Source organism: Phaseolus vulgaris, chromosome 7 (genome assembly GCF_051622355.1).
Source record: "Phaseolus vulgaris cultivar YP4 chromosome 7, ASM5162235v1, whole genome shotgun sequence".
Lineage (NCBI taxonomy): Eukaryota > Viridiplantae > Streptophyta > Magnoliopsida > Fabales > Fabaceae > Phaseolus > Phaseolus vulgaris.
Window position 1 is genome coordinate 2,569,662 of NC_143504.1, and position 27,712 is coordinate 2,597,373.

At 28.7% G+C, this 27,712-nt stretch overlaps 2 protein-coding genes across 2 annotated transcripts; both read left to right on the forward strand.

The window, feature by feature from the left end:
- The first annotated feature begins 9,209 nt into the window (after nucleotides 1–9,209).
- On the forward strand, nucleotides 9,210–11,130 carry IPT1 (isopentenyltransferase 1). Its single transcript, XM_068634225.2, has one exon. The coding sequence runs from the start codon at nucleotides 9,584–9,586 to the stop codon at nucleotides 10,553–10,555; it is 972 nt and encodes a 323-aa protein (XP_068490326.1). The 5' UTR covers nucleotides 9,210–9,583; the 3' UTR covers nucleotides 10,556–11,130.
- A 12,626-nt stretch (nucleotides 11,131–23,756) lies between these two features.
- On the forward strand, nucleotides 23,757–24,685 carry PDE337 (VQ motif-containing protein). Its single transcript, XM_068636655.2, has one exon. It carries the CDS (start codon nucleotides 23,847–23,849, stop codon nucleotides 24,435–24,437), a length of 591 nt encoding a protein of 196 aa, XP_068492756.1. The 5' UTR covers nucleotides 23,757–23,846; the 3' UTR covers nucleotides 24,438–24,685.
- The last annotated feature ends 3,027 nt before the right edge of the window (nucleotides 24,686–27,712 follow it).

Sequence of the window (27,712 nt, forward strand, 5' to 3'; positions counted from 1 at the left end):
TGTCGTTTATTAGTAAGACAAAGGGGGTAATACATATTTTAAAACTAAATAATGTGAATGTTTTTTATAATTAAATAATTGAATTTTTTGTTTTAAAAAACAATTTTTAATTTTCATAATCATTTTATTTAACTTTTAGTCAATATAGTATAATTTTGAATAAAAGATGAGCGACTTTATGTAGGGATAACAATAAAATGGGTGCAATTTTGACTATCTTATCCTTATTCTCAAAGTTAAAGTTCATCTTTATCTTTATTCTATCGGGAAACAAGTATTCTTGTAACCATGCTTATATTCGCTCACTTCCTGTTTCAAATATTAATTAAATATTTTTATAAAAAATAAGAGAGAGAGAGAGAGAGAGAGTTTGTTGGGTTTAGCACACTTGCTATCGCTGCTATGGATTAGAGTTGACAAGTCTCAGCGGGAGGGAGTGTGTGTTGAAGATCTTACATTGATTAGAAGTAAAGATATTTCACAATATATAAGTGAGTCTAAATCTTACCTTATGAACTTGTCTTATAAGATTGAGTCATGCTTAAAATTCACTTTCTAATATAATAGTAGAGTCATTTAGAGTTTATCATGATCAAAGTTAGTTAATCTTATCACATTACCTGTTCTCAACTATCTTTAACTTTATAAAAAAAAACAAGTTTGTTAAAACATAAGAGATATGAATATTTATTTCAAAGAGAAACATATGATTGTTATTTTCTTAAAAACTATTATGAAGATGAATATTTATTTTAAAACTAAAAGGATGTGACTGTAATTTATATGAAAAGAAGTAAGTGTCATTTTTTCTTAAAGTTATTTATGCTTTTAATCTAGAAAGCTCTATAGAGTTCTAATGCAAAATTAAAAAAGAAAATGTCTTAACAAACTAACAGTAGTAAATAAAATTATAACCACAATTAAATGACGAAGTGATAATAGCAAACAAGTTTTCCACTTTTAGTAACAAAGTATTCGGCCCTTGTAAATTGAATAGTTTACTAAATCTTAATTAGGCCCAGATAAAAAATAAAAGTTACAGATAAAAAAATCATATATAAAGTACACAAATAAAAATATAATTATATTGGTATTGAATATCCTAAATAAAAATCAAAATTGAAAGAATATTTTAAGAAGTATGAGGAGAAAAAACAAGTCCCATGAATTTAGTCTAAAAAAATTGTCATTTTATTATGCATTTGAATAATTTTTATTATTTAAAATAGAAGAAAATATTTTATTTATATTGGAGACAAGACATGGAGTTTTCCTTGTTTTGGCTCAAACCATTTGACTATTTATTAACATGCGCGAAAGATCACATGCAGGTGCTATACAGTAAAAGAATATTTTCCTTATATTTTCTTGACAGAAGATTGATTTATATCACCATCTTCTTTTATTTAAAAATTATACTCTTATGTGCTTATATATATATAAGTATTTTTTGTAATTTTTTAATCAGTTTTATGAATAAATTTGTTGATAGTAATGAACAATAATGAAAAAAAAAAATATTAAGATGGAAGTTTCTGGTTACTATATAGTATTAGATTTGAGATGAAATTTAAAATAATAAAATTTCATTATAAAATTAATTAATTAATTTTTAATTATAGAACTTGAGAGAAGCCTAAAGCCTGAATAATTTAGCACAAAGAGTTCTTATCACATTATTGAATGATTTGAAGTTTGAATCTTATATGTATTGTATTTTTGTTATTTATAAGATCCTAATTTTAATATGATTTGTATTGAATGTGATAACACTGTAAGAAAATCATTAAATAGAAACTAATTTTAGAGATAAAATATAATTAATTGTTATAGTGAATAAATTAGAAACCATTTTAGAGACTAAAAAAATATTGGTTTCTAAATTAGTTTTTATTATTGATAAATAGTTTCTAAATTTAGCTACCAAAGTTTTAACTACTAATTAATTAGATTCTAAATTTGGTAGAAAAAACTTAGTAACTAATTAGATAACGATTTAGAAACTATTTATTCATAAAAGAAACTAATTTAGAAACCAAAAGACTTTTTAGTCTCTAAAATGGTATATAATTTAGTCAATATAACAACTAATTATTTTTTATTTCTAAAATTAGTTTCTATTCAATGATTTTCTTATAATAGTGTAAAGTGTGATTCTAAATATGAAGCTATCTAATACTAAACATAATATTGTTCCACAAAATGATAGATAGTTTGAATCACACTAACTATAATGTGAAAATTGTACAACATTAGTCAACCTTAAACATATATAAAAGTATTGTCAAGACATCATTCGATGTATAAGTTAAGTTTCATGAATACATCCAAAGACATAAAGTTCTAATGATTTTAAGAGTCTTGTCCAAAATATTATCAAATGGGGCAGCATATAATTAATACGTGGAAGAAATCACACGAAATTCAAATCTACTTAACATGTTGAGCAAAGTGATTTGGTTTTTGGGAGTGATAATGTCATTCTTTTCATTATTTGTTGGTGATTTACGATTCTTTGTCTTAATGTTGCTTCATAGTTGTAATTCATATCTCATACTTCATACAATATCAATAATAGTTTGTATCTTAATTGGATAACTCGCAATAGGTGGGCTACTAGTGTAGGTGAAATTTGAGCATCTTGTATAAGGGTTGAAATATTCCTGAAGTGTTTCGTTTTATTTTATTTATTTATTATTAGACAAAAAAAATTGGGATAACTTGTTATAGGTTCCAGATCTGGGTATAATATTACTGTTTGGTTTTAGAAACTAAAGAGTCGAGCAAATATAAGATTTTTAGGTAAAAGAAACTAACTTTAACTTTCAATAGTATCCTAAAATAGAATATTTGAATTTGGAAGGGACATGGTCTCAAGTTTCAATTTCTCTTGTAGAGATGTTATTTGATGAAATTGTTGTTTGATTTTATGTTGTGGAAACATGTATAAATATTAAATTTCAATAGTTTGAAAGTTAAATATTGTTTTTGAAGTTGAAAAGGTTATTGAATGTTATGTAATTATATGATATGTATTATACGTGAATAATAATAATTATATATAATTGATATCATAGATTTACTAGAGTAGATGATTCTACATATGCTTGAGAATTCTAAAATATTATTTTAAGTTTTTGTAAATATTGCACTTATATAAGTCCTAATAGTGTATTAGGAATCTTTTGAAATATTTAAAATTTATATAAAAAATTATAAAACTTATATTATAATAATTAATTATATTTTTGTAGATTTTTTTAAAATATTCTAAATTTATATAAAATTTCTATTATAATAATTAGATGTATTTTTGACTTGTATTTCCTTCGTCTAAATTTAATTTTATGTACTGTCTCAATTTTTTTATCAGCAACCTGAATTCGTTGGTTAAGGATGCAGGGTATAAGGATATCTTACGAGTATTGTGCAGGTATTTTTTGTTATTTTCAGAAAGATTTAAAAATTTGATGGATTTTGATAAATTATAGAAGTTTTGTTTTGAAGCTTGAGTTTCAGCCAAATCATTTTGATTATACTAAAATGGTATTTACTTTTAATAATATTATGCTTAATGTATCTATGTTTTGGTCTTTTGAGACATTTTGTTTGAGGATTTGTTTTATGTATATATAAATGTATATATGCATTAAGGAGAAAGCAAGATAATTTATGAATGAAAGTGGGGGCTGGAAAGGCACGCCTATTGTCAGAAAATGGAAGGCGAAGGCATAATCTAGTTATAGCAGTGAAGCACACGAGACCTTGAAAACTGAGACTATTTTGTTTGTGTTTATATATACACACACCAACACCAACACCACCACCACCAATCACAAGGTTAATGCAATGCACAAGCCATGCCTTTGTGCCCTTCGCATAAGCGACCAAAGTGGACCATATCCCACACTCTCCTTCACACTAGACTACTCATCATGGCATAGCCCTCTCCCTCTCCCTCTCCAGGGACACCATGCATTCCACACCACTCTCTTCAATCAAGATTCACTTTCATCTCTATTTTCCCTTAAGAAAAAAAAATTAGGGTTAATAGAAAAGCTTGAATCTATGTTCTGTTTTTGTTTCAGTCAAAATCCTCTACTTAAGCACTCGTTTTAATTCAAGCTTCATCACACAAATTTGATATATATTTCCATTCACATCAAGTCCATACACTAACCTACACAAAACTCTTGTAAACTAACTCTACTCCTCTAAATCATACTCAAAACTTCACTCAAGAAATTATATACTTTTAACATGTAACATTTAAAAACAATCATCTATTAATAACAAAAAAAACTGAAATATCATTCTTGTGCCTATCATTGAATATATTGATTCAAAATAACCACAATCTAAACCAATTTGTCTCAAATGTAGTATTCTAATACAAAATTGATAGCACACCGCAAATTTCATTCATTTAAACTATACAATTCTCATCTCAATTAATATTAATCTCAAACTCATACATTTAAAATATGCTTAAACAACACACAATCTTGCACAAAACTCAAGATAATGTAAACTCATCACATTCACACTCATAACGTTTATACTAAGGTTCTTTAAGAAAACATAAATAAATCTTCTTACATGTAATTTTTTACTCAAAAGAAAGTCTCAACTTAAGAAAGTGACTTACTCAAAATCTATAGACCTTGAGCAAGATAACTAAATATAACCAAATTTCAATATAGGTTTAACCAAGTTGAGATAATCACTTTTCTCAATTAATCTTACAAAAAATTTATGAGAAATAAAAAAAATAGAGTATCTTCAAAATAAATAGAAATTTACTTTGTTTAAAATCTGATCAGTTAACAATGACTATTAAATCCTCAATTACTCAATGTATAATCAAATTTTGAAATAGATGAAATTTAGAGGAAATAAATTAAAAAAGGGTAGAGATAAATTTTTTAAAGAGATAGAAAGAAAGAAATGAAAAAATAAATAAAGAGGAAGGATTTATATATACAAATAATTATAATTTATAGATTTTAACTATGAAATATTTTAGAAAATACATTTTTTAACCCAACAAGAGGTAAAATATTTTAATATCATTTCAGAGTATATTTGACTTTTTTTTTTGTTATTTCGCTTTTAGAAAAGACATTTTTTAAAACCAACAATTGTGTTAATTTTTTTTCATGTATTAATTTAAAAATAATTATTATTGAATTTAAATAATAATTAACATATCAGGTTGACTATTATTTTAAATATATTTAGTATTTTTATATCTAACTTATATAATAAATAAGTTCCAATGTTAATTTGTAGCTAGAATAGATAAATTGTGTTGTTGTACTACTTTTTTCCATCTATAAATTTCAAAGTAATTTTTATTGTTGACTTTAAATAATCATTAACATTTTAGGTTGACTATTGCTGTAAATATATTTAGTATATTTTATACATAAAACGTAAAATAAAGAAGGACTAAAAAAACCAACAGGGGTAATTTTTTTTAAAATTGACCTTTAGAAATTTTAAAGAAAGATTTTGTCAAATGGTTGATGATAAAAAAAATTAAGTGTATCAATCCATGAACACTAAGAACAACAAAAATTCAAAATAATAAATAAAAGTAAGAAAAAAATATAATTATAATTTTTTATATTGATTTGACTCATCTCTAATGCGCATTCCATTAATCTAATCCAAATGATCTGATTTGAATTTTTTCATTAAAAATCTAGAAATATTTAATTACAAAAAAGACATATTTAATTAGACTAAGACAAAAACAACAACTCTTTAAATTTTTTAAAATAATAATATTACTAATAATAATAAGATTAATAATAATAATAATAATAAATTAATAATTATTATAATAATAATAAATGTTAATATTAATAAAATTAATAATAATAATAATAATATTATTATTATTATTATTATTATTATTATTATTACTATTAATATTAATAAAGTTAATGATAGTTATAATAATAAATGGAAATGATAAAAATGGTCCATAAAATCCCTATATTGTAGAGAGCACACGTAAGGATATTTTACATCAACATGCTACTAATAATATTATTTTAATATTATAATCTCAATAAAAAAAATGCTTACATAATTTAAAGTATATTAAAACAATAGAATTTTATATCAAGCTCTGTTTTATCATTAAATTATCGCATGCACTATAAAATAATCTAACATATTAAAACTACTCTACAAATAGTCTTGCATTAAAACGAAATAAAGGATACCATGTGCACAAATTGTAAATTCTTAAAGAGTTTAATTTTGTTTTTATTTCATGAAATTTAAAATCAATTTGACTTTGGTCTTCTAAATTTTAAAAAATATTTAATTCCTCAATTTTTTTTTTTAAATATTAAATTTGAAAAACTAAAATTAGTTTTTTAAAATGATTTTTAATACCTCAAATTTAATATTTAAAAATTAAAGGCATATTTTACTAAATTTGAGCTTTTACTAAATTTGAGTAATTAGAATAAACATTTTCTAATTTGAAAGAATGCAAAAGGATTATCCAAACAAACGTAATTAAATCATAAAAAAATGAAAAATAAATTAAAATAAAAAAATTATAAGTAAATTATTACAACATTGTATAATTTAACTAATACACTATTAATAAATTAAAAATTATTTAATAAATGTCTTAATTATGCCGTTCTAAACACTTTGAACGATAACCTACATTTTTCTGGATATATATATCCTATGTAATTTCATAAAGTTAAACTTGTAAAATATCTGTGTGGTTTTGTCAAGTTATTTTATTTTTCAATGTACATAAAATATTTCAAAACAAAAGGATTTAAATGTTTATTATCAATATGATCTAATTCTTTCATTTCTCTTTTTATCTTGTTAATTTAGCTATACTAAAAAAATTAAAAATTGTTTCAGACCAAAACTTATAAAATATTTTATATATTAAATATATTAAGACAACTTATTTTATATATAATAAATAAAATAATATGTTTAAAAATAATTTAGCACTATAAGAAATTCATTAAATAGCAACCAAATATTATAGACAAAAAATAATTAGTCACCATATTAACTAAATTAGATAAGGAGACTAAAAAATTAGTTGTATCTGAAGTGGTTTCTATTATTAATAAAAAAAATATAAAATGATTTCTAAATTGATATCTAAATTAACTATCATGATTTTAACTACTAATATTTTAAATTCTAAATTGGTCAAGTGATGTGTTGGTTGCACGAGTACCGCTAGAGCAGTAGTAAAAACTCTAGTACTTGTTGGAATTCCAACATGTATAAGTCACTTAACCGTTGAGAGTATGTACAAAGCCGAGTTATGCTTTCAGGGATTCACTAAGAGAAAAAATCTATTCCTAGTTGTGGGAAGTAAGACTACTCAAGTGATGATGAACACTAATGTTGATGCATGATTGATGTGATTAATTATATATGCTGAGATATATCATTAATTTGTAATTTGCATAATATATGTATGAGATGATAGTTACACTATGTATTTGAGATGCGACTAGAAATTTCAAAATCTTATGATAATGTATGAGCTTCTTCAACAAGGATGTTGTCAATAATATTTTTAACTTTTATCCAGTTAAAAATGCAATATATAGTATAACTAGTTGTGGTTTGTTATAATTTTTTTTATGTGTTTTGTATTATTTATAATGAAATTGGTATTTTAAATAAAATTATTTGATATTAACATGTATATCTATCGAACAACTGTGTAAGATAAAATGATGTTAGAGGTGGTAACAAAGCTATTAGAGCATTGAAAATCTCTCTATACATATTATAAGTTTACAAGTATTAGTACCAACTAGTATATATGTAATATTATGAGACATTACCTATAATAACTAAAAAATTAAAATTAAAACAATTAAGTTTCACTGTTGCTTTATTAGTAGCAAAGACAATAAAATTTTAAATTTATTTTTCTATTGATAGTGATTCATAAATCTAATACCACCTTGCCTATTCAATGCAGAAAATGGAGAGATAAAGTAAATTTTTTCTCATAAAAGCGTCACTGATTCCATTATCCTTATGTTACACATGCCGCGCCCATAATCATATGTCACATTCTTGAATTCTTTGAACGTTCGCTAAAAGAAAGTAGAATTGCATGAAACATTAACATGAAGAAAAGAATCTTATAAAGGCTTGTCTTATTTTCACACACTATTTAACGATGTTATGTTCTTGTCATTGTTGTCAAACATATAATTATCCCACTCGCGTTCATACCTATTAATTCAATAAATGTAATGTTATATTGTTTGAAAAAAAAGTCACAAACTTGGTAAATCTTACAAATAAAATTACAAACTTAGATCATTCATCTTTCCAAAATTCAAACTATACGATATTATTTTTATTGTGTTTTTTTTTCTTAATCTTATATACCAGTACTTCGTGTCTTTATATTTAAAATAAAATAAAAATAAAATAATGGTAGTTATATAATAAATAATGAATAAACTGTGATAGACATGGTTGGTTTGAAAAATATAAATAAAATTATAGAAGAGAAATAGAAAATTACAAGATAAAATAATATATACATACATATACACCAACGCAACTATTTCTTTATATATACTTATAAATAAATATTTTCTTTATTTATTCGACATACATTTATAATATATATATATATATATATATATATATTTGCTATTCTGGTATAGGAATAAAAATTTAATATATTGCATGCATTGATTGATATTCCTCTTAAAAAAGAAATAAAGATTTGAAGAATGTGAAATTTGAGTGTATTTAAGAATATGATATGATAGCATGAAGTAAAATAAATCTTATATACTTTTTTGTTCTTTAGTTCATAAAATTGTGACAGAGTCATGTATTTTTAAAGTAAATAATACTTTAAATATGTTCATCGACTTTGATAATATTATTTTAACTTGAGTTCCTTCCTTTTAGTATTTTGCTAGGGTTTATATTGCTGGACTCCCTAAATATTTTTGAAAGAACAAACCTTAAAAAATATTAAAATTTAAATATAATTATATAGTATATATATTGGTCTAAAGAAAAAGAAAAGTTAATTGTTATTGTGTGGAAAAATTAGATTTATGAAGAAATTGGCGTTTGGTTTTTTCAATAATGAGATTAATCCGAGTTAGAAATTATGATAGGAAAAGAAAATGTTATAAAAGTCCTCAGCCAAAAAAATGTTTGACGTCTTTTCGTTCTTCTTGTTTAATTTTTTAAATAGAAGGTGCCCCAATTCTCCCTCCTCGCAGTCTCTCCACTGTATCTCCATTTCACTGAACACAAAAGAGTGAGAGTCAGAGCAGAGAGAGAGAGAGAGGTTCCCAAAGGCCATTCTGTGTAATGCAAATGCAACAATAAAACCATTTTCCCTTACCTTCCCGACAAAACACAGTAATCGTATTAGTATAGAAGCATTAAGTGCGCATAAACCCATTTTTCCAATTTCGCATTTGGCTATGCGATTTCTGAATATCCCACACCCACGCTCTTTCTGTTTCTTTCGCTTTTTTTTTCCCCTATTTTAATTAATATTTCACTTCATCTTCTGTCTCTTATGAGGCTTTCCATACTGCAACCCCAGCCGCAGCGCTGCCACTACCCTATAAGGCGGTGGCCCCGCATGGACTCCTCCTTCCACCGCCGCAAGGACAAGGTCGTCGTCATCATGGGCGCCACCGGCTCCGGCAAGTCCCGTCTCTCCATCGACCTCGCCACCCTCTTCCCCGTCTCCGAAATCATCAACTCCGACAAAATGCAAGTCTACCGCGGACTCGACATAACCACCAACAAGATCCCCCACGCCCAGCGCCGCGCCGTCCCCCACCACCTCCTCGGCGACGTCGACCCCTCCCTCCCGGAGTTCTCCCCCGCCGACTTCCGCCGCCGCGCCGGCCACCTCATCGAGGACATCAACCGCCGGGACAGCCTCCCCATCGTCGTCGGCGGCTCCAACTCCTTCGTCCACGCGCTTCTCGTCCAGGATTTCCAGCCTGACTCCAACGTCTTCCGCCAGGGCGAGGAGCTTATATCCTCGGAGTTGAGGTACAGGTGTTGCTTCCTCTGGGTGGACATAGCTTTCCCTGTGCTATCACAATACCTGTGCGACCGAGTCGACGACATGCTCGAATCGGGGATGGTGGACGAGTTGGCTCAGTTCTTCGACCCCGAGGCTTCTCGTGAAAGCGAGTCCGGTATCAGAAAAGCCATTGGGGTTCCGGAGTTCGACCGCTATTTTAATAAGTACCCACCCTGGGCCGGCCCCGCGGGCCCGGGCCAGGATCCTCTGCGGGAGCGCGCGTACGAGGAAGCGGTGCGGGCGATCAAGGAGAACACGTGTGAGTTGGCGGAGCGTCAGATGGAGAAAATCGAACGGTTGAAGCGCGCCGGGTGGGACCTACGGAGGATCGACGCTACGGAAGCGTTTCGTATGGTGCTGACGTCAGGGTCCAACCATGGGTCCGATGTATGGGAGAGACAGGTGTTGGAACCAAGCGTGAAGATTGTGAAACGCTTCTTGATGGAGTAGGTCTTCCAGCTAAATCCAGCTACTACTCCTACTCTTTTTTTTTTTTTTTTCTTATTTCATTTTTTTTTCTATCTGTTTATTTAACCCTAAAAAAAAGGTGGAGGAAAGATTGGGGGAACGGAAAATGTACAAAACAGAATAGAAAGGAATGGAAGTTGAAGTTGCGAATTGAATTGTGGCGTGGGAGGTTGGTTGGTTGTTGAGGTTTGGTTTGGCACGTGCGAGCGATTCCAGAATGAGAATTTTTGTGGAGGGTGTAAAAAGAAAAAGAGTATAGAAGGTTATTGTTATGATTTAAAAGTGGAAGCGGAAATTGTGAATGGCGTTTGAGGAAGAAGAGTGATGAGGAAAATCACGTAAGGAAGTAGAATTTTCATGTTTATATTTATAAGGATAGATGATGGGATGGGAAGAATAGAAAGAGTGTGGAGGGATTTAGTCTGGAAAATGGAAGGACACCAAATTGTTTCCATCTTCAATTAACTAAAAGACAACCATTCACTTTTTGTATTCTTTTTGTGTTTTGGTTATGAAGAGGATTGTGAATCAAATTCCTTCTGCTTGCTTCGCATCAACATTTGTCATTTTGTTCAATCATCTTAATTCTTCTATTCATTCTGTCTCCAGTCAGAAGGCATTTATGTCACCCAAAAATGCCTTCCATATCTACATTCCCTCACTCACCAAATCTATACATCAACACATTCTCAATTCTCAATTCTCAATTCTCTTTCCTTCCAATTTATAACCTCAACACTACACAATACCACTGCACCATTCGCAATGCTTACACTTACTTATATTTTATGTGCTCACCCATTCACTGATATTATTCTAATTAATATCGTCATCCTAATTATGTTAAAAATAGTTCAAAATTTACGATTTTAGTTGCTTTTATTTGTAAATTTTCAATATATGTAAAAGTTCCGTCTTGAACTCTTTTGTTTTGACTTCCATACCTTTTTCTAATAGCGGAGGAATAATCTTCCGTATTTATTATAAGCATTCAGAATCTAAGTAAACTAATCTTGTATACTCTTTCAAACAAAGATCTAGACTATTTTTCTAATATTTCTTCTTAACACGAAATCTATTTTTTTTTTTAAATAAGACCAGTCAAGATTGGTTTAAAGTTCAATGATTCGCCTAAAGTCCAATCAATGTTAATAAAAATTATTTTAATGATGAAATAATATATACGAAAATGTAATGTACTAGTTTTATAATGCTAAAAAGTAAAATAAAACATAAATTATTAAAAATAAAATATGTTATCATGCGTAAATTAAAATTTTAATCATATTTACTAACAATAATAAGTTTAGTGTAGAATAAAAAGAAAATAATAAATATTTTAGACTATTTTTAAATTTTAAATAAATTAATGTTTTATTAAATATCTTTAATTAAAACTAGTTTTCCTCGATTATACCGGTTTTCTATTATCGAATTTTAGTTATTTTTTTGAACTGATTATTACTTAACGGATTTAGTCACTTGATAGACTTGTCTGATCTCGAGAGAAATTATGAAGTTAACTAAAAATAATATGTTAAAATATTTGAGATATTTATGCCCCTTAATATCGACATTGACTGTATATAATAAAATATTTGAAATCTCACATTAGATAATATGAATTCATAATTTACACTTAGATATTAATTTCATCTTATGATTTTGTAGAATAATTTATATTTAAACTTAATTCATGATAACATAAACTACACTAAAGATGTTTCAATCATAGTTTTTTTATATACGATAAAAATAAGCAACAAATTTAATTCATCTTGTTTGTTACACCGAAGAAACATGGGGTGTGTTATAGAACTGTGATCCGTGGAGTTGTGGGCATTAGGAATATAGAAAGAGAATCGCGTCACCTGAAACATGGTTCACTACTTGCACTACAATGGTAAAATATATCCATTTTATAAACAACAAAGAAAAGAATATCTCTAAAATCTCGAAACATTATCGTTTAAAACCAAATAAAATTATATTTTTTTAATAGAAAATGTTTACTATACTATGTATAAAGTTACAGGAGTGTAAGTTAGAATCATAAATTCATTCTCTTATAATTTTAGATTGAAAATATTATCATTTATATGAATTTTGCCTTAAGTCTGTTATGTTAACATGCTACTTATCAACATTTACAATACTCAAATTTAATATAAGGCCATAAAACTAGAAACAGACGTAAAGTTAAAATAACTTACAAAGAAACTTGATATGCGAAGACATGTAACTTGCTATTCGTATAAATGGCATCTTGATACTCATGAAGCATACATATTCCATCATTATATTTATATAAGCATTGTATGGATATCTATTTCTCTTCTTTGACCATCATATTTAGAGTACGTTTGGGAAGCATTTTTCCTTCCGATTGAGTGCAACAATACAAGACTCTCTTTTTGTTCTCTTGGAAAATGTAAAAATCCAAATAAAGTCTTAATCATTAGAGTAAGTGTGAAAGAGAATTATTGAAGAGGAGAAGTTTGAATGGCAGTGTTTGGTAGCAATGGCAATGAATTAGGTGATATTAGTTGGAGGGGGGATGAGGAAAAGTGGAATGCTAATTACAGTTTGATGAAAGATAAAAGTTGAAGCATTAAATGGCGATATGTAAGGAAATGCATTAATCTTATGTGATGTACTGGATGATGAGAAAGAAATTTAATTCAAAGTAAAGTATGAGTCATTCATTACCTGATGTTCTACCATTCAAAGTACGTGATGAGTTTAACATTGGTTGCATAAAAAATGAGTTCTGAATATATCGTTATTTGAAATTTTCTGTGATACTGTCATTGAAATTGTTTTCCTTCATAGGTAGGAAGAAACAGGCTAGGCATAGGTAGTGTTATTGAGTGCAATGGAGTTGTCACATGGTTAATTTTAGGTGGTAAGGGCCAAATTCTTAGGCTGAGCAGTTGAGAATTTTCTGAAAACAGGTGTAGGGAATTAAATTGTGCAGAATGTACAAGTTGAAGAATGAGACAATTGGTGGTATGATCTTCTCCTTGACCACGCCCCACCCCCAAGAACTTCAAACTTCATGTACTTTCCCAGTGTGGGGGGCCAATTTCTATGCTCTTTGGGTCCTCCTCCTAAATCAATATTTGTCTGTCTCAATGTCTAAGGCCCCCCCTGCATGTTAAGGAGAAAATGTTCCTTTCTCTTAGGTTTTCACTTCCATTTTTGAGGAATACTATACCAAGATAGGATGGACCCCCCGACCATTCACTACTTTTGCTCATCCATCTCTTTCTTATTTTACCAATCATAAATTTCTCTCACCAAACAGTCAAATGCATTTAAGGAAACCAACACAACAAAGTTTGATAAGCCTAAACAACGTAAATCATTTAAGAAAGTTATTCTAAACATATATAGTGTGACCAAATTCATATGCCATGTCAAAAAGCACAAGGATGGTCACTTCTGTGTAAGTACCATTGTTTAATTTTCTTCAATCATGATTGTTTTGTGTTAGCAGACAACAACACTTTGGAATTCGGTAAAATTATGACTCAGCAAATTTTTCAATGCTCATACGCTGTTCAAATAATATAACATTATTTTAAGATAAAACAAGTACAACTCAGAAACCCCAAAGTTTCAAGTGCCAACTTAGAAACCATGAATTTTAAAGAGCAACAAGCAGATTCATATTCCAGAGTCGTCACTAGTTGCTATTACTAAACACAAAGTTGCCTAGAGCATGCATGTTTCTCTTGTTCTTCGGTCCAACTAGCTAGTGTGGCTGTAGTTCATGATTACATGTTGTTTTTAGTGTTAAGAATAGCTCCTAGGCTGCATAATTGTTTAACAAGTCCTAGAAGAGCACAAATTGAGCTGACATGGATCACAGGTGGAACCACACACATAAAGTAGCGTAGTTAGCTGTATAAGAGGGATAGTTAACATAAGTGGGATGATGACAAAGCAAAAGCTTTTATGTTGTGCACCAAAATAGGTTTAATATATTGCTGCCAGATTAATGGTTTATCAGGTTATACTACAGCTTGTAATCTCAGATCGAACAAAATAATAGAAATCTCCAAATTGACTGTGCATGTGCAACGCGCACGAAGAAGCATGGAAACACAACACACTAGTTCCCTTCGGAACCAAGGTTAAGGAAAATAATGGCATGTAGCTGACACTCTTAATCAATGAAACAAAAAGGACAGATAGGAAAATTATTAAATGTGCAAAACAATTTTGGCATTATATAAACTATAACCACATTTTCTTCCAGTGAGAACTGCGTAGATTACAAGTGTGTCTTTGTCCTTTTATTTATTTTTTATTATTATTATCGACCATAACAATTGAGAATTTGATCTAGTTCCCTCCAAAATCTTAAATAAATCATTTCAACTATAATCAAAATTGTATTTGACGTCTCGGTGAACTTGAACTAGCATTTGACCTTGGTTAATGGCATTTCAGGGAATTGAAGAATAAGTAAAGTAATAGTCATATTCTGTAAGCTATACTTTCTTCTAGTTTTGTGGAACAATAAAACAGACACATATATATACGTACTAAAAATGCTTCGGATCAGTGTGAGTGGTTAAGATTTTCCTGTGACATGTGAGAATGTTTTATAAATTTGTAAAATGATTAACGACCGGCCACTACTTTGTCCAATAGATTATTTTAAGGAGAAAAAAATATTACTTTTGTTCCTATCTCCTGAAGCAAACATGTTCAGAATAAGCCTTTCCGTTATTCATCAGTTTAATTTTATTATGCAACTAATTATAAACTAGTATTTGGTTGCAAATTGGTAGAAATCTACAAGAAATGTAGCGCAAGTTGAAGTATTTTACAGATCACTCCATTACCATGCAGCAGGAATGTTGCAGTCGCTGAATGGCTGGCGATATACTGGGATGAGCTACCACTTAGCTGGTCTCTATATTCATGCATTTTAATTTTAGTGAACACTTGTTGAAGATAACACTTCCAATTTTTTTTCAACCCTTGTGTAAATAACCAAATGCATGGATCATAATGTATAATTTGTTCCACAAAATAAATCAATTAAGTATACTTCACATAGATAGAACAAATAACACCTTCCCCTCAAGTCATGTCATATCATATGTTCAAAAGAATTTGCTTCTATGCCATATCGTATCGAATATGATAATCTGTTCATAATCTAGTAAAGAAAGGAGTGTTCGTAGACTTGCATTAGTTACAGATTCGACTTGATCCAAATACATATATTTCATGCAGTTCAAAATCAGAATTAGACAGACAAAATCAAAATCATAACTTTTGGGGTTAAACAACGGATTTTTGTTTTTTAAACTCTTTAACTCACTAACTTGATCCATTAAGATGATGTTTTCTTTCAAATTATAGGGTTTCTTTGGAAAATGTAAAACAATTACATAGGTTTTGAATTAGTTAACCCAACTCAATGTAGTTACATAAAGGGTGATTATTTTGATAAGATTGAGTAACCCGAATGAAGGTATGAGAAAGGTAAAATGTTGTGATAGAAAAATTTACACTGAGAAGGAAATAAGTGAAAAGAGAATTAGGTAATGGCATTTAAATTGAAGAGGGGTGTTGAGTAAAGTTGGAATGATTGATTACAAGGAGAAAAGTGAAGTATTTGATGGGCAGTAGTCGTCCAAGTAGAAGAAATAATGTGGGTGTCAGTTATGGTTGGAAGTGGACATGCTGGTTTTAATGAAGCTGTCTTTCTAAGAATGTTAGTTCAAGAATTAAGTAAGGATAAAGAAACAATAAATCAATGACAAAAAGGGGAATGATAAAAAGTGGATGGAGATCCAAGAGGAAGGAAAAGAAGGGGTGAAAAGAGTGAAAGACAAAAAATTGAAGAACAGAGAGATAGTGGGTGGAAGTGTCTTTGGGGCATATGAAGAAACAAATTTTGGAAGATGAATAAAATATGGATTGAGTGGGGGGAACACATGATGGCTCTATAGCAGAACCAACACAACACAACACAACACCTTTGTGCTGGTATGAGGACTCGAGAGACAGTGCGCGTGCGGTTTTTTTTTGCGCATGATCCTATAAGTCTGCCTAAACCTTCTATTATTTTATTACAAAACTCATACAGCATGGGTCTGGAACATCACTACACCACATTACTGCTGGGTCAAGCTTCATGGAATGCCGTGTCTCGACATTTTGCGAATGATCCAATAATGGTCCGATAGATGATTTGATAAATCTAACAAATTTTCATTAAGATAAAAAAAAAATGGTTCTGATATCATATTAAGAAATATGTTTTAAGTCTAACTCAATTTCATAAAATCAGCTCAATAAAGTGAAGTTTAGATCCACTTATATACAATAAATAGTAACTCTAACACTCTTCCATCTCACTCACCGACTACAATTTATATATATAAATATCTTAAACCCCACCAACCCCTTCTTTCTCTTTCTTCCTTAAAAATAAAACCTGTTTTACCATTTCAACTTTAACCTTTCGGGGTTACTCGGGTAACTAACTCCATTACCTTTCATTAACTTCCTTTTATTAATCAAAGTGCACAAGTTATTCCACTATCTTTCACACTGGTCGGCTACTACTTCTGTAACTTAAAATTAATCTCAACTTCTTGTACGGATATTATCCACTACATTCATTCTCTCGATCACAAATATTTGAAACTAACGACAATCACAATATAACACAATCATAATTAAACGTATTTTAGAAAGCATTTGAGATATATTTATTGAGATACTGTCATGTAAATGGACTTTAAGAGTCATTGATGAAACGTATTCAACCATTTTTGTGATATTTGATTCAGATGTCAATACACTATTTCAAAAATCACTTATAAATGTTTGAAATACATTACAAAGTTGCTAGATTTGAATTTTATTTATGTTTAATATATAATCTATATATACTTATATTATAATAATATCTTTATAAAGCTATGTCTATTATCTACTAGGAAGTGTACCCTTTTTTTAGGAAATTGCAAAGTTGATGGACAAGTCTTTTCTCTTTAGAGTTGAGTTGTCAAGAGAATTTGTATATAAGTAGTAATTTCATAACCTTAGCTTTATTAGGACACATCCAAATTTCATAGTTATAGCATAAGTTAATGGTATTGGATTGTTGAATGTTTTGTTTAGATTATTCATTCTGAAAATGGTCAAATATACTAGACAAAGCATGAATTAAAGTTTCATGATTTATCAATTGTGGTTGCATATGTATATAGTGTTTATGAAGTATGACACTTTAAGATAAACATGAAATCAATATATGTATTCATCCATTATGTCGGTTTATTTTGGGGTGAAATTAATTGACTAATTAAGTTTTCTAGTGAATGTGAAAACTCTTAGTAAATAGAGATAAAAACGACCTTATTTGAAGATGATGAAGAAAAATACTAGAATTGAAACATATAAAAGGTAGTAACTTTGCTTAATGGATGTTTTATTTTATTTTGTTTTCAAGATTTGAATAACATAGTAAATGCATTTTCCTTTTGTATTGCAATATTCAATATTAGTTATATCACTACAAGAAAATCATGAAATAAAAACCAATTTTTAGAAACCAAAATAATTAGTTGCAATAGTAACTAAATTAGATAACATTTTAGAAATTAAAAGAAAAATTGGTTTCTAAAATTAGATACCAATTTAAAAACTATTTAACAATAATAAAAACCAATTTTTCTTTTAGTTTCTGAAATGTTCTCTAATTTAGTTACTATTGCAATTAATTATTTTGGTCTCTAAAAATTGATTTTTATTTCATGATTTTCTTGTAGTGTATGTAGTTATGATATTTATGTTTTCCTCATTAATTGGTCTACAATAAACAACTTTTGCAAGCAAGCAAAGTATTTTGAAATTAAATATTCCGATCAAAATTACACTAGGCTACCTAACTTTGTTTTTCTTTGGTTTCGAATATTACAGTATTATTTAGAATTATTATGTTAAATTGATTATTTTCTTAATTTATGTTTTAAATATAAGGTATTTATTATTTACTTATTACTTATTTTGGTGCTAGTCTTATATTTTGGTTTTTAAATATTCAATATATCAATATCAATTTTTAAATATTTAATATTTGTGTTTTTTAACACTTTAACTCTGTAGGTATTTCATAAATAAATGAACAAATAGTAATTTTAAAAACAATATCATATTCTACTACTTCTTACCGGAAGAAGAGAATTGTGAAGGTAGTAATTTAGAATATAAATATTAAGTAGTTAAAATCTTGTTAGTTAATTTAAATATTAATTTATAAATTAATTTATAAATTTTTATTAATATAAAATTATTTTAGATATTAATATTTAATTGTTTTTAAAATAATATTTAATTTAATTAATATAATAATTAATTATTTTTTATTTTAAAATTCAATTACTATTTATTTATTGATTTTAGTGACTCTAGATGCGCCATTGATAGATAGTTGTATTTTTTCTCAGTTTAAATGACTTAGTTTAAATAATCTACGGTTTTTTAAATTTTATGAATCAACTTGTAATTTTGAGAAGACCGAATTACGACTCAAAGGGACCCAGTTAAATTATTTTATTCGAACTACTTATTATTACTATTTGTATAAGATTTATTTTCATATAATTTACTATTTATATCTATATTATTTATTGGAGGCCCAATGTCAAATATCACAGGTCGAAATGCAATTGTATTTTTTTTCACTCAATGTTATATTCATTGAAGGATGGAAGTATAATAATATTCAAAAGGCTCACTTTAAATAAATCAGTTTAGCTATTACTTTTCTTAATTATAATATAAGTAAGTTTTGTTACGAAAATTATCACTACTCCATTGAATAATACGGTAAGATAACTTTTTAATATATATTTTTTATTTTAGATACTTATTATAAATGGATTATGTCTTTCTAAAATTGGCATACATTTTTTTTTTCAGTTTTTTAAATTGCACTGTACTGGGGGGAAAGAAATGGTGTCTCATAAGTCTCAGTTAGAGGCACACCAAATAGTATAAATAAATATGATTTGCAAATAACTGAAATCGAATTAGGAATAATTAATCAATTCAGTTTGATCCAATTAATTTGTCTGTCATTGGTAATTAGTTTTAGTTTTCGTCTTCATGTTGTCAACCACATTGCCAAATATCTAAGCATTTTTAATTTTTATCTAATTATTGGTTTGTTGAAAAGCCAAAACGTTTATTATAATAAGGGCATCCCTATTTAAATACTACATGGATTTACATTCAAGAAACAAAACTAAAATAGTTTACCCACTTTAATTTTTTGATTTATTAAAAAATTATTTGTAAATGTCTAAAATTGCCCTATTCTATTTAGGAGGTAACTATTTATTAGATTAACAACACAAAATATTTAATTCTCTTCATTCTTATGCCACTGAAAGACAAATCAATATAAAGTTAAATTTATAAACTACAAGAATGAAAAAATTGAACTTATCCCTACTTTTATTGGATTAAAGTTAATCCTCATGAAACTTACGTTACAAATTTAAGTTACGAGAAATTAAAATATTTTTTATTTTAAAATATAATTTGGATTCATTATTTATTATTTTGGATAGTTAAAAGTATTTACTAAAGTGTAGATTAAATTATCTTTGATTTGTATTTTTAAAAGCATTAGTTTTTTAACCTTGAAGTTTACTTAACAAGGACCTTGAACAAAAAAAAAAATGCTGTGGCGAGCCAACCCAAAGAATTTCAAACATGGGTTAGAACCACAGCCCAATAAGTATCGTGATAGAATTATGTATTATTTTTCGTTAAAACTTATTCATGATTGTGAACCGAATCAACTCCAAAACATTTCATTTCTTTAGCCAAAAATTAGTTTCAACCCTTCAATCATTCAAATTTCATAGAATAAAATATAATTAGAATAATATATAATTAAAAAATACGAAAAAATTATGTTTATAATTTTTTTTCTTTAGTATAATACATGAGAAGAACTTGAGTATTAGGGTTGATCTCGGTATTGATTAAAAATTACTAATTGAAATGCATTTGTCAATTGATTGTGTTTTATTGAATTTGCCTACATAAAAGATAACAAGACAAATTACATTCTTTATTCTATAAATCTTTGAGATATGTTACGATATCGATTTTGTATTAATTAGAAAGATTTTCATTTAATTTAATAAATTATGAACTTCTCTTTTAATTTACTACTTGTATTTTTTTTTTGTGTGTGAAAAAATATTGTAGTTAGTATATAATTGAGACTATAAATATTTTTTAGAGAAAATAATTTTTGACAGTAATTAATCAATTCAAATTTTAAAAGACTGAAAAATAATAATGTTCTTACAATTTATAATTATTGTAGATTTATACTAATTACATAAAAAAATTCTTCGTACAAATGTTAAATGTAAATCAATCTTATATATTAGAAGAACCATTTATTATTCTGATATATGATATGACATTGTTAGTGTAAATTTACTATTAATGTGGCCTTTTTATAATGTAGATATTGCAAATGTTTAGTTTTTAAAAAAGATTATGCATATAATTTTCAATATTATGTAATGCATGATTCAATTATTAATCTAATTCATAGTTTTTGAAAATGATTAAATAAAATAATTATTTCAGACTTTTTCTTAAAAAAAAAAACAACCCTTACACATGCATTGTTGAATACGACGGAATTGATTTTTAAAATATTTATTTAACATTATATTAGTCTCAACTAATATATAGAACAAATTAGTTAAGAAGGGTGGAACAACAACTTGCAACAAAAATAACACCAATTTGAAGCCAAGAGTCAATGCTACCAAACACATTATTTTATCATCCTCAATTTCAAATCACCACCTTCTTCCCCATTTAATCTCTTTCTCCCCCCACAACTAATTTTAGATCAAATTTCTCAAGAAAAAAAAATCTTAATTAAAAGCTTTGAATGGTTATTTTTTAAAATGTAAAAAAATATTTTCCTTAAACAGTAATTTAAAAATGATACCATAGTATTTTTTCTTTTTGCAAAACTTATAGAAAGAGAGCTTTAGTTAAAAATATTATTAATACAAACAAAGAACGGCTTTTGTCATTTATTGACGCTGACAATACTTTTTAATTTGTTTTATAATAATGTCCAAATGGATGAAATATGATAAGAATATAGAAAGTCAATTAGTTTGACTTTGATGATACTGATCTCAATACATCTCATAATGAAAAATCTCGGTAATTTCGTTATCTTTTATTGAAGAATATTTTATTTTTAAATATAAGTAAATTTTAATTACTTTATTTAATTTAAAAATATTTTTTAAAACACACTAAATTTAATTAATTTCTGACTTTTACTTCATTTATTCAAAATCTCAAAACTTCAAGTGTATCATTGAGCCATTCTAAACTTAATTTATTATTGTTAGGAAAAATAAGGTTCCAACTATATCTCAAAGTTGCGATTTTGGAGGAAAAAGAGGATGTGGACAAAATTTTCCTTTTTAAATCAAGAGTGTTATACAAGTTTATAAATATAGTAAAATATTAAGTTTATGCTAATCCAATTATAAACTATCATGTATTGACAAGTTTATTCATTTTTATAATAATTATTATAAAATGAACTAACTCACAAAACTGTTTTATATCATTTTTAGTACATAACTATTACACTCTTTTAAACAAGTAAATTAAGGAATATTCACTGTCATTTCCTTGTTCCTTATAAACCTCAAATTGGAAAACACACGCTATCCATTGTCAACGAAGAACAGGGACACAAACCTTGGCTTCCAAACTATGGTGCATCATTCAAACCTTATTTTAATCATTTTAAAAATGGGATACGTTGTTTTTCTAAAATTCAAACTGAAGTTAGAGTATATCCATAGCTGAGAGCAGAGATGAAAGAAGGATAGAAAAGTAACAAAGAACTTAGAGTAAAGTAATAAGGAAAAGCAAATTAATTATATATATGAAGAGAAATTTAAATTTTATCTCAATCTTATAAGGCGAGGTTTGCACTTATATACCTACTTGCAGATGAGTTTATAAACACAATAAACCCTGATTTTTTTTATCAGAAAAAAACATATACAAGAAAATAAAATGGTACTTGGATATCCCAATCCATCTACACATAGCCAATTGTACATAAATAAAATTACAAGAATGTCCATCCAAAATCATCATCAACCTACAAACTACTTCCTCATATTTCACTCGTGTAACAATAAACATATATAACATAAATAAAGTCACCTAAAATTAGAAGATTAGATCCCTAACATGAAAAGACTCGGCGGAGAAAAATCTTACTATGATAGATTCTAGATGATTCTGAAAACATATATATTAAAAAATGGAATTTTTTTTGATCGGCAATAAAAAATAAATAAATGTGAACCACTTCAGGAGTGGTTCAACCCTTATACAAACATAAAATACCTAAGATACTCCATCTCAACACTCACACCGCCAGACGCCTTGAATTACTAAACAATCATAACTCAACCCAAACAATCTGAACTAAAAAAAATTCAAGAAACCATCGTCATAAAAATATTTTATAACTAAAATGAAATTTACATTTATTTATAAGCTATTAAATATTTTTATCATGTCCAACAATATATTAAATTTAAAAAGTTAAATTTGATCGAACATGGATTTAGTGGCAGAAGAAAAATGAGATTGAATTGAAGAAGGTGAAAAGTTGTGGTTGTGCGTCACATTTGCCTGCGGGCGGCTACAGAGGCTGTACAACGTAGGAGCCTAACGTATTACAATGTACAAACAAAATCGGCAACCAACCCATTAGAATAGTAATAATCCTCCCTCCAACATTATTTTATTTTGGTTCAATTCAATAACTTTTCTGGGTTATACACGCATTCTTGGTCAGTTTAATTTTTTTTTATCATGCTACTAGTCATTTCAATAATCAAGTAAAACAAACTCTTAGCTAAACAATTACGATTCAAGCACACCAGCAGTCAAATCAAAAACACACAACTCATTATCTATTACATAAAAGATTATCTTTATACATTTCCTATTCACAAATATGAACTGTAGCTAAAGTGTCAACGGTCGTAGTTGTAGGCTATTCAGATTTCTCCATCTCAATCTCAAATTCTGTGTCTTTATATATCAACCCACCTTTCTATTCTTTCGCTATAAACCAATTTCGTACTTTTCCATTTTTCACCAAACATTTCCACACATTGGTTTCTTGAGTTGAAGCTGAACTAAGATGAGACCTGATGCAAAGTTGTGTGGCTTTCATGAGCACCCAAAGAAGGTGATCAATGGTTATCGTCCTTCTCCTTTGGTGATCAACAAAGACTCCCACATGATACGAAAGCCTTCAACATGTGTTGATGCACAAACCAAACTCCAGAGGCCACAGAGGATTACTCCCATCATCATTTACACTGAATCACCCAAGGTTATCCATACCAAGGCTAAAGATTTCATGGCTCTTGTTCAAAGACTCACGGGTAGGTCAAGCACCAGTGACAACGTCTCCACTGCTTCACTGCCTCAAGACACCTCTGAGAATCTTGGATCATCTTTGTCTGACGGTTCCAACAACAATAGTAATGAAACAAGTTCAGCTCTCAGGAGGGGTGGTGAGAATTTGTTCCAGAGTGGTGCAATTGTTCCATGTAGCCCTTCTCATCTGGATTTTGCTGATATGCCACTTTTCACTCCAAATCCTTCTGATCTCTTTTGCTCATCTCGATCATCAGTGTTTAAATATTCTGATTCCCCATATGGGGTTTTGGGAAGTTTGATATCCCCTTCCGCTTTGGAATTCATGAAAGAACTGTCTGAATACTGATACCAATTCCTTTGGGTGCACGTTTTGTTCATATTTGCTCGAGGGTTCAGCTTGGTCCGTTAAATAATAGTTCAGTTTCTATGCTGAAATAGGTTGGTCCCTTTAGCCTATTTTGTTTCTTCTGTAAATTTTGTTGTATTAGTGTCACGCAGCTGAACAACTATGACACTGGCTACCATCAAATTGTGAATCATAGGGAGATTTAATTCAATTTATTCTTTCTGAACATGAGAAGAATATGTTCATCAGTTTGGTTTTTTTTTGTAATTTCATTACCTGTTGTATTCTCTTTTCATGCTCCTCTTTCGTTGCATAAAAACTGCGAATCGATCTGTAATCTTGTTTCTTCTTTGCATTAGATACGCAAGCAAGCGTTTATTTCCTAATTCCCATTTCATCAGTTGTGTATATAATTATTGGATCTGTTTCAGACACACATTTGGTCAGTCAATACAAAGACAATTCTACAAGGTTCTCGGATCACTGTCTGGTTTGGTATTTTTGTCAACATACTACTTGAGTTGTTTTGTTTAAATTTTGCTAGATTTGTAACTTCAAAAGCAAAGTCAACTCCTTGGTTATCATATCATTTTCTTTCCTACGACTTCAATTTTTTTAATGATGTTTTACTAATATTTAACATTTGCATACAGTTGTAACTGATAATAGCTCCACCCACCTCCATAGTATCTGTTCTCCTTCTTCTCCTTACAGATCAGTTAATTAATAACAAAAGGAGTGGTTTGAAAACATGGTAATAATCTATAAATGATAATATAGCAAGACAGCTAGTAATTAATATGAAAATATCTGTTACTTAAATGGTTTATTCTGATAGCTAACAATGACTAGGCTTTGAAATTAGCATCAATGTGTAGTATGATTATGATAACACATTTAGGAAAAATTGATTGGACCATTTGCCATTTATATTTAATATTATTGTTGAAGGAGACAAAAGATAATTGCTATAGACATTTGATGCTAAATCTTAGAGGCTGGTCCAGATGGAACTTTTTAATTGAATAAATTTGCAGAGCTGAAGTCTACGTTTGACTAGAAGCATAACCTTAATTGGTGTTGAAATGAATGATAGAATTTCAAGCAAAATATATATTATAACAGCTTAGCAATGGCGGATACGAGAGAACACAAAATATTGACTTTGGCAGTACATGTACACACAGGAACATTTTTTTATGGAGAGGCATTGCCTTTAACACCAAATCAACACAAAAAAATGAAAGTCTGTTGCAAAAATTATGGGTAGTAATTGGAATAACCTGCCGATAATTTTCATTTCGATTGTTAAAGGTGTGATATCTTAAAATCTTCTTAGGTAATACTAAAATTATTATATTTTGATATATTTTAGTAAGGATAATGAATCTATTACAACTTCAATAATAATTTTAAAAGATCAATGTGATTACTTCAATAATAACTTAAAATTTATTCACTATTTTCATCATTCATTTTCTTGTTTTTAACCGTCAAAAAAGTAAATTATTCGTCAAAAATATTATATTAAAAAAACTAACGAATTCAAAGATTTTATAGAGCAGACTAGGCTTATAAAAGTGCACACAAATAAAAGATCTAATTGATAATTATGTTTTAATTGTGTAAAATTTGATATTAAACACGGTGTATTTTAACAAAGTTATTTAACGAACTTAAGCCTAATTCAACCCCATAAAACCGGCTCAATGGGGTGAGGTTTGCACCCATTTATATATTATGAAATGTCCTTATCTCTAGTCGATGTGGGATCTCCAACAATGGTTCTTTAATTTTTGTAAACAAGGTGGAAGATTCCGTGGCACAGGTGAGACAAAGGTTAACACATTCTCATCATTATAACTTTGATAGAGCTTGAGAAGAGACAAATAAGAAAAAAACATTTGAAGAAACGTTTGACGGGGGCATGTTGTAGCATTTGATATAAAGAAATTATATTGACGAGGAAAGGATTGTTGAGTTCCACGGTCGCCTTCAATGACTTGAATATGAATACCAAAACAATCATCACTTCTTTGTAATTTCCCAACATAAGATGTGGATTTCATTTTCATCCAAATAATAAACTTACTTTAAAGATGATACAACTCTTTTATAAAGTAAAAGAGACATCCACATCAAAAAATCAAAAAATCTTTAACTGATCTTTAACTGATCATTAACTGTCTACCCTATCATAACTAGTTAAAAAATAACTTAAAATTCAAAGACCAACCCCACCACCCTATTAACAACTATTAATTGAGTATACATATACCAGAGGTTCTAGGCACCAATCATAGCATGAGAAACTCGTTGAAGGTACCTTTGGCGAGATCTAAGACCAAACTTTAACTTGTGACAAGGAGAAGACTTCAATATAGTCTACCACTCTTCCATTGAATAAACAATTATTCTTATACCTCCAAATCTCACTTATCAACGCAATCCAAACATTACCCAAAATAAAATTGACTGAAGTGGTCACTTCAAGAATTTTAAATTGCTCGAAATGTGACCTAGGAGAGAGAAGATTTACCAAACTCACTCTAACCATGCGTAACAAAGATTCCAAGCTAGCCAAGCAACTCTGCAACTGAAAAACAAATGACTTGTCGACTCCTCTAACACCTTACACAAGCAACAAAGATTACTTTCACCCTGAACACTTCGTCTCTCTAGGTTGACCTTGGTAGCCTTGTTTTCAATCACCCTCCAAACAGTGACATGAGATGAAGGAAGAGCCTTAATCCTTCAGAAAAAGTTGAACATCCTCGAACAATCCTCTATTTCCTCTCCCCTTAATAAACCGTAAGCAGACTTGACGGAAAACTCTGCAGACTCACAACCCTTCCAAACCCTTCTGTCATGAGTCTCCAAGGTGAGGCTCTTACAGGATACCATCTCAAACAACTGACATATTGAAACTCTTCCCAAGCAAAAACCTCATTCTCCAATTTAAGTTCCAGTGCCAAACATTATTGACCCAAACTCCGCAATCGCTTAACTTGCTTCCTTATTGTCAAACAGAGACAACAAACTTGAGAATCTATTTTTCAAAACTCCATATCCTACCCACTCGTCTTCGCATAACATAATATTTCTTCCTTTTCCAACCTTCCAATTATTTATTATTGAAAACAATAACTAATAATACGAGACCTTGAGTCTTGAGTATAAAGTGTTTTCATTCTAACAAAGTTTATTTCATACTGGTATCACAAAGATTCAATTAATATACCTAATATAAATATATTAGGTACGAAGATGAAGGG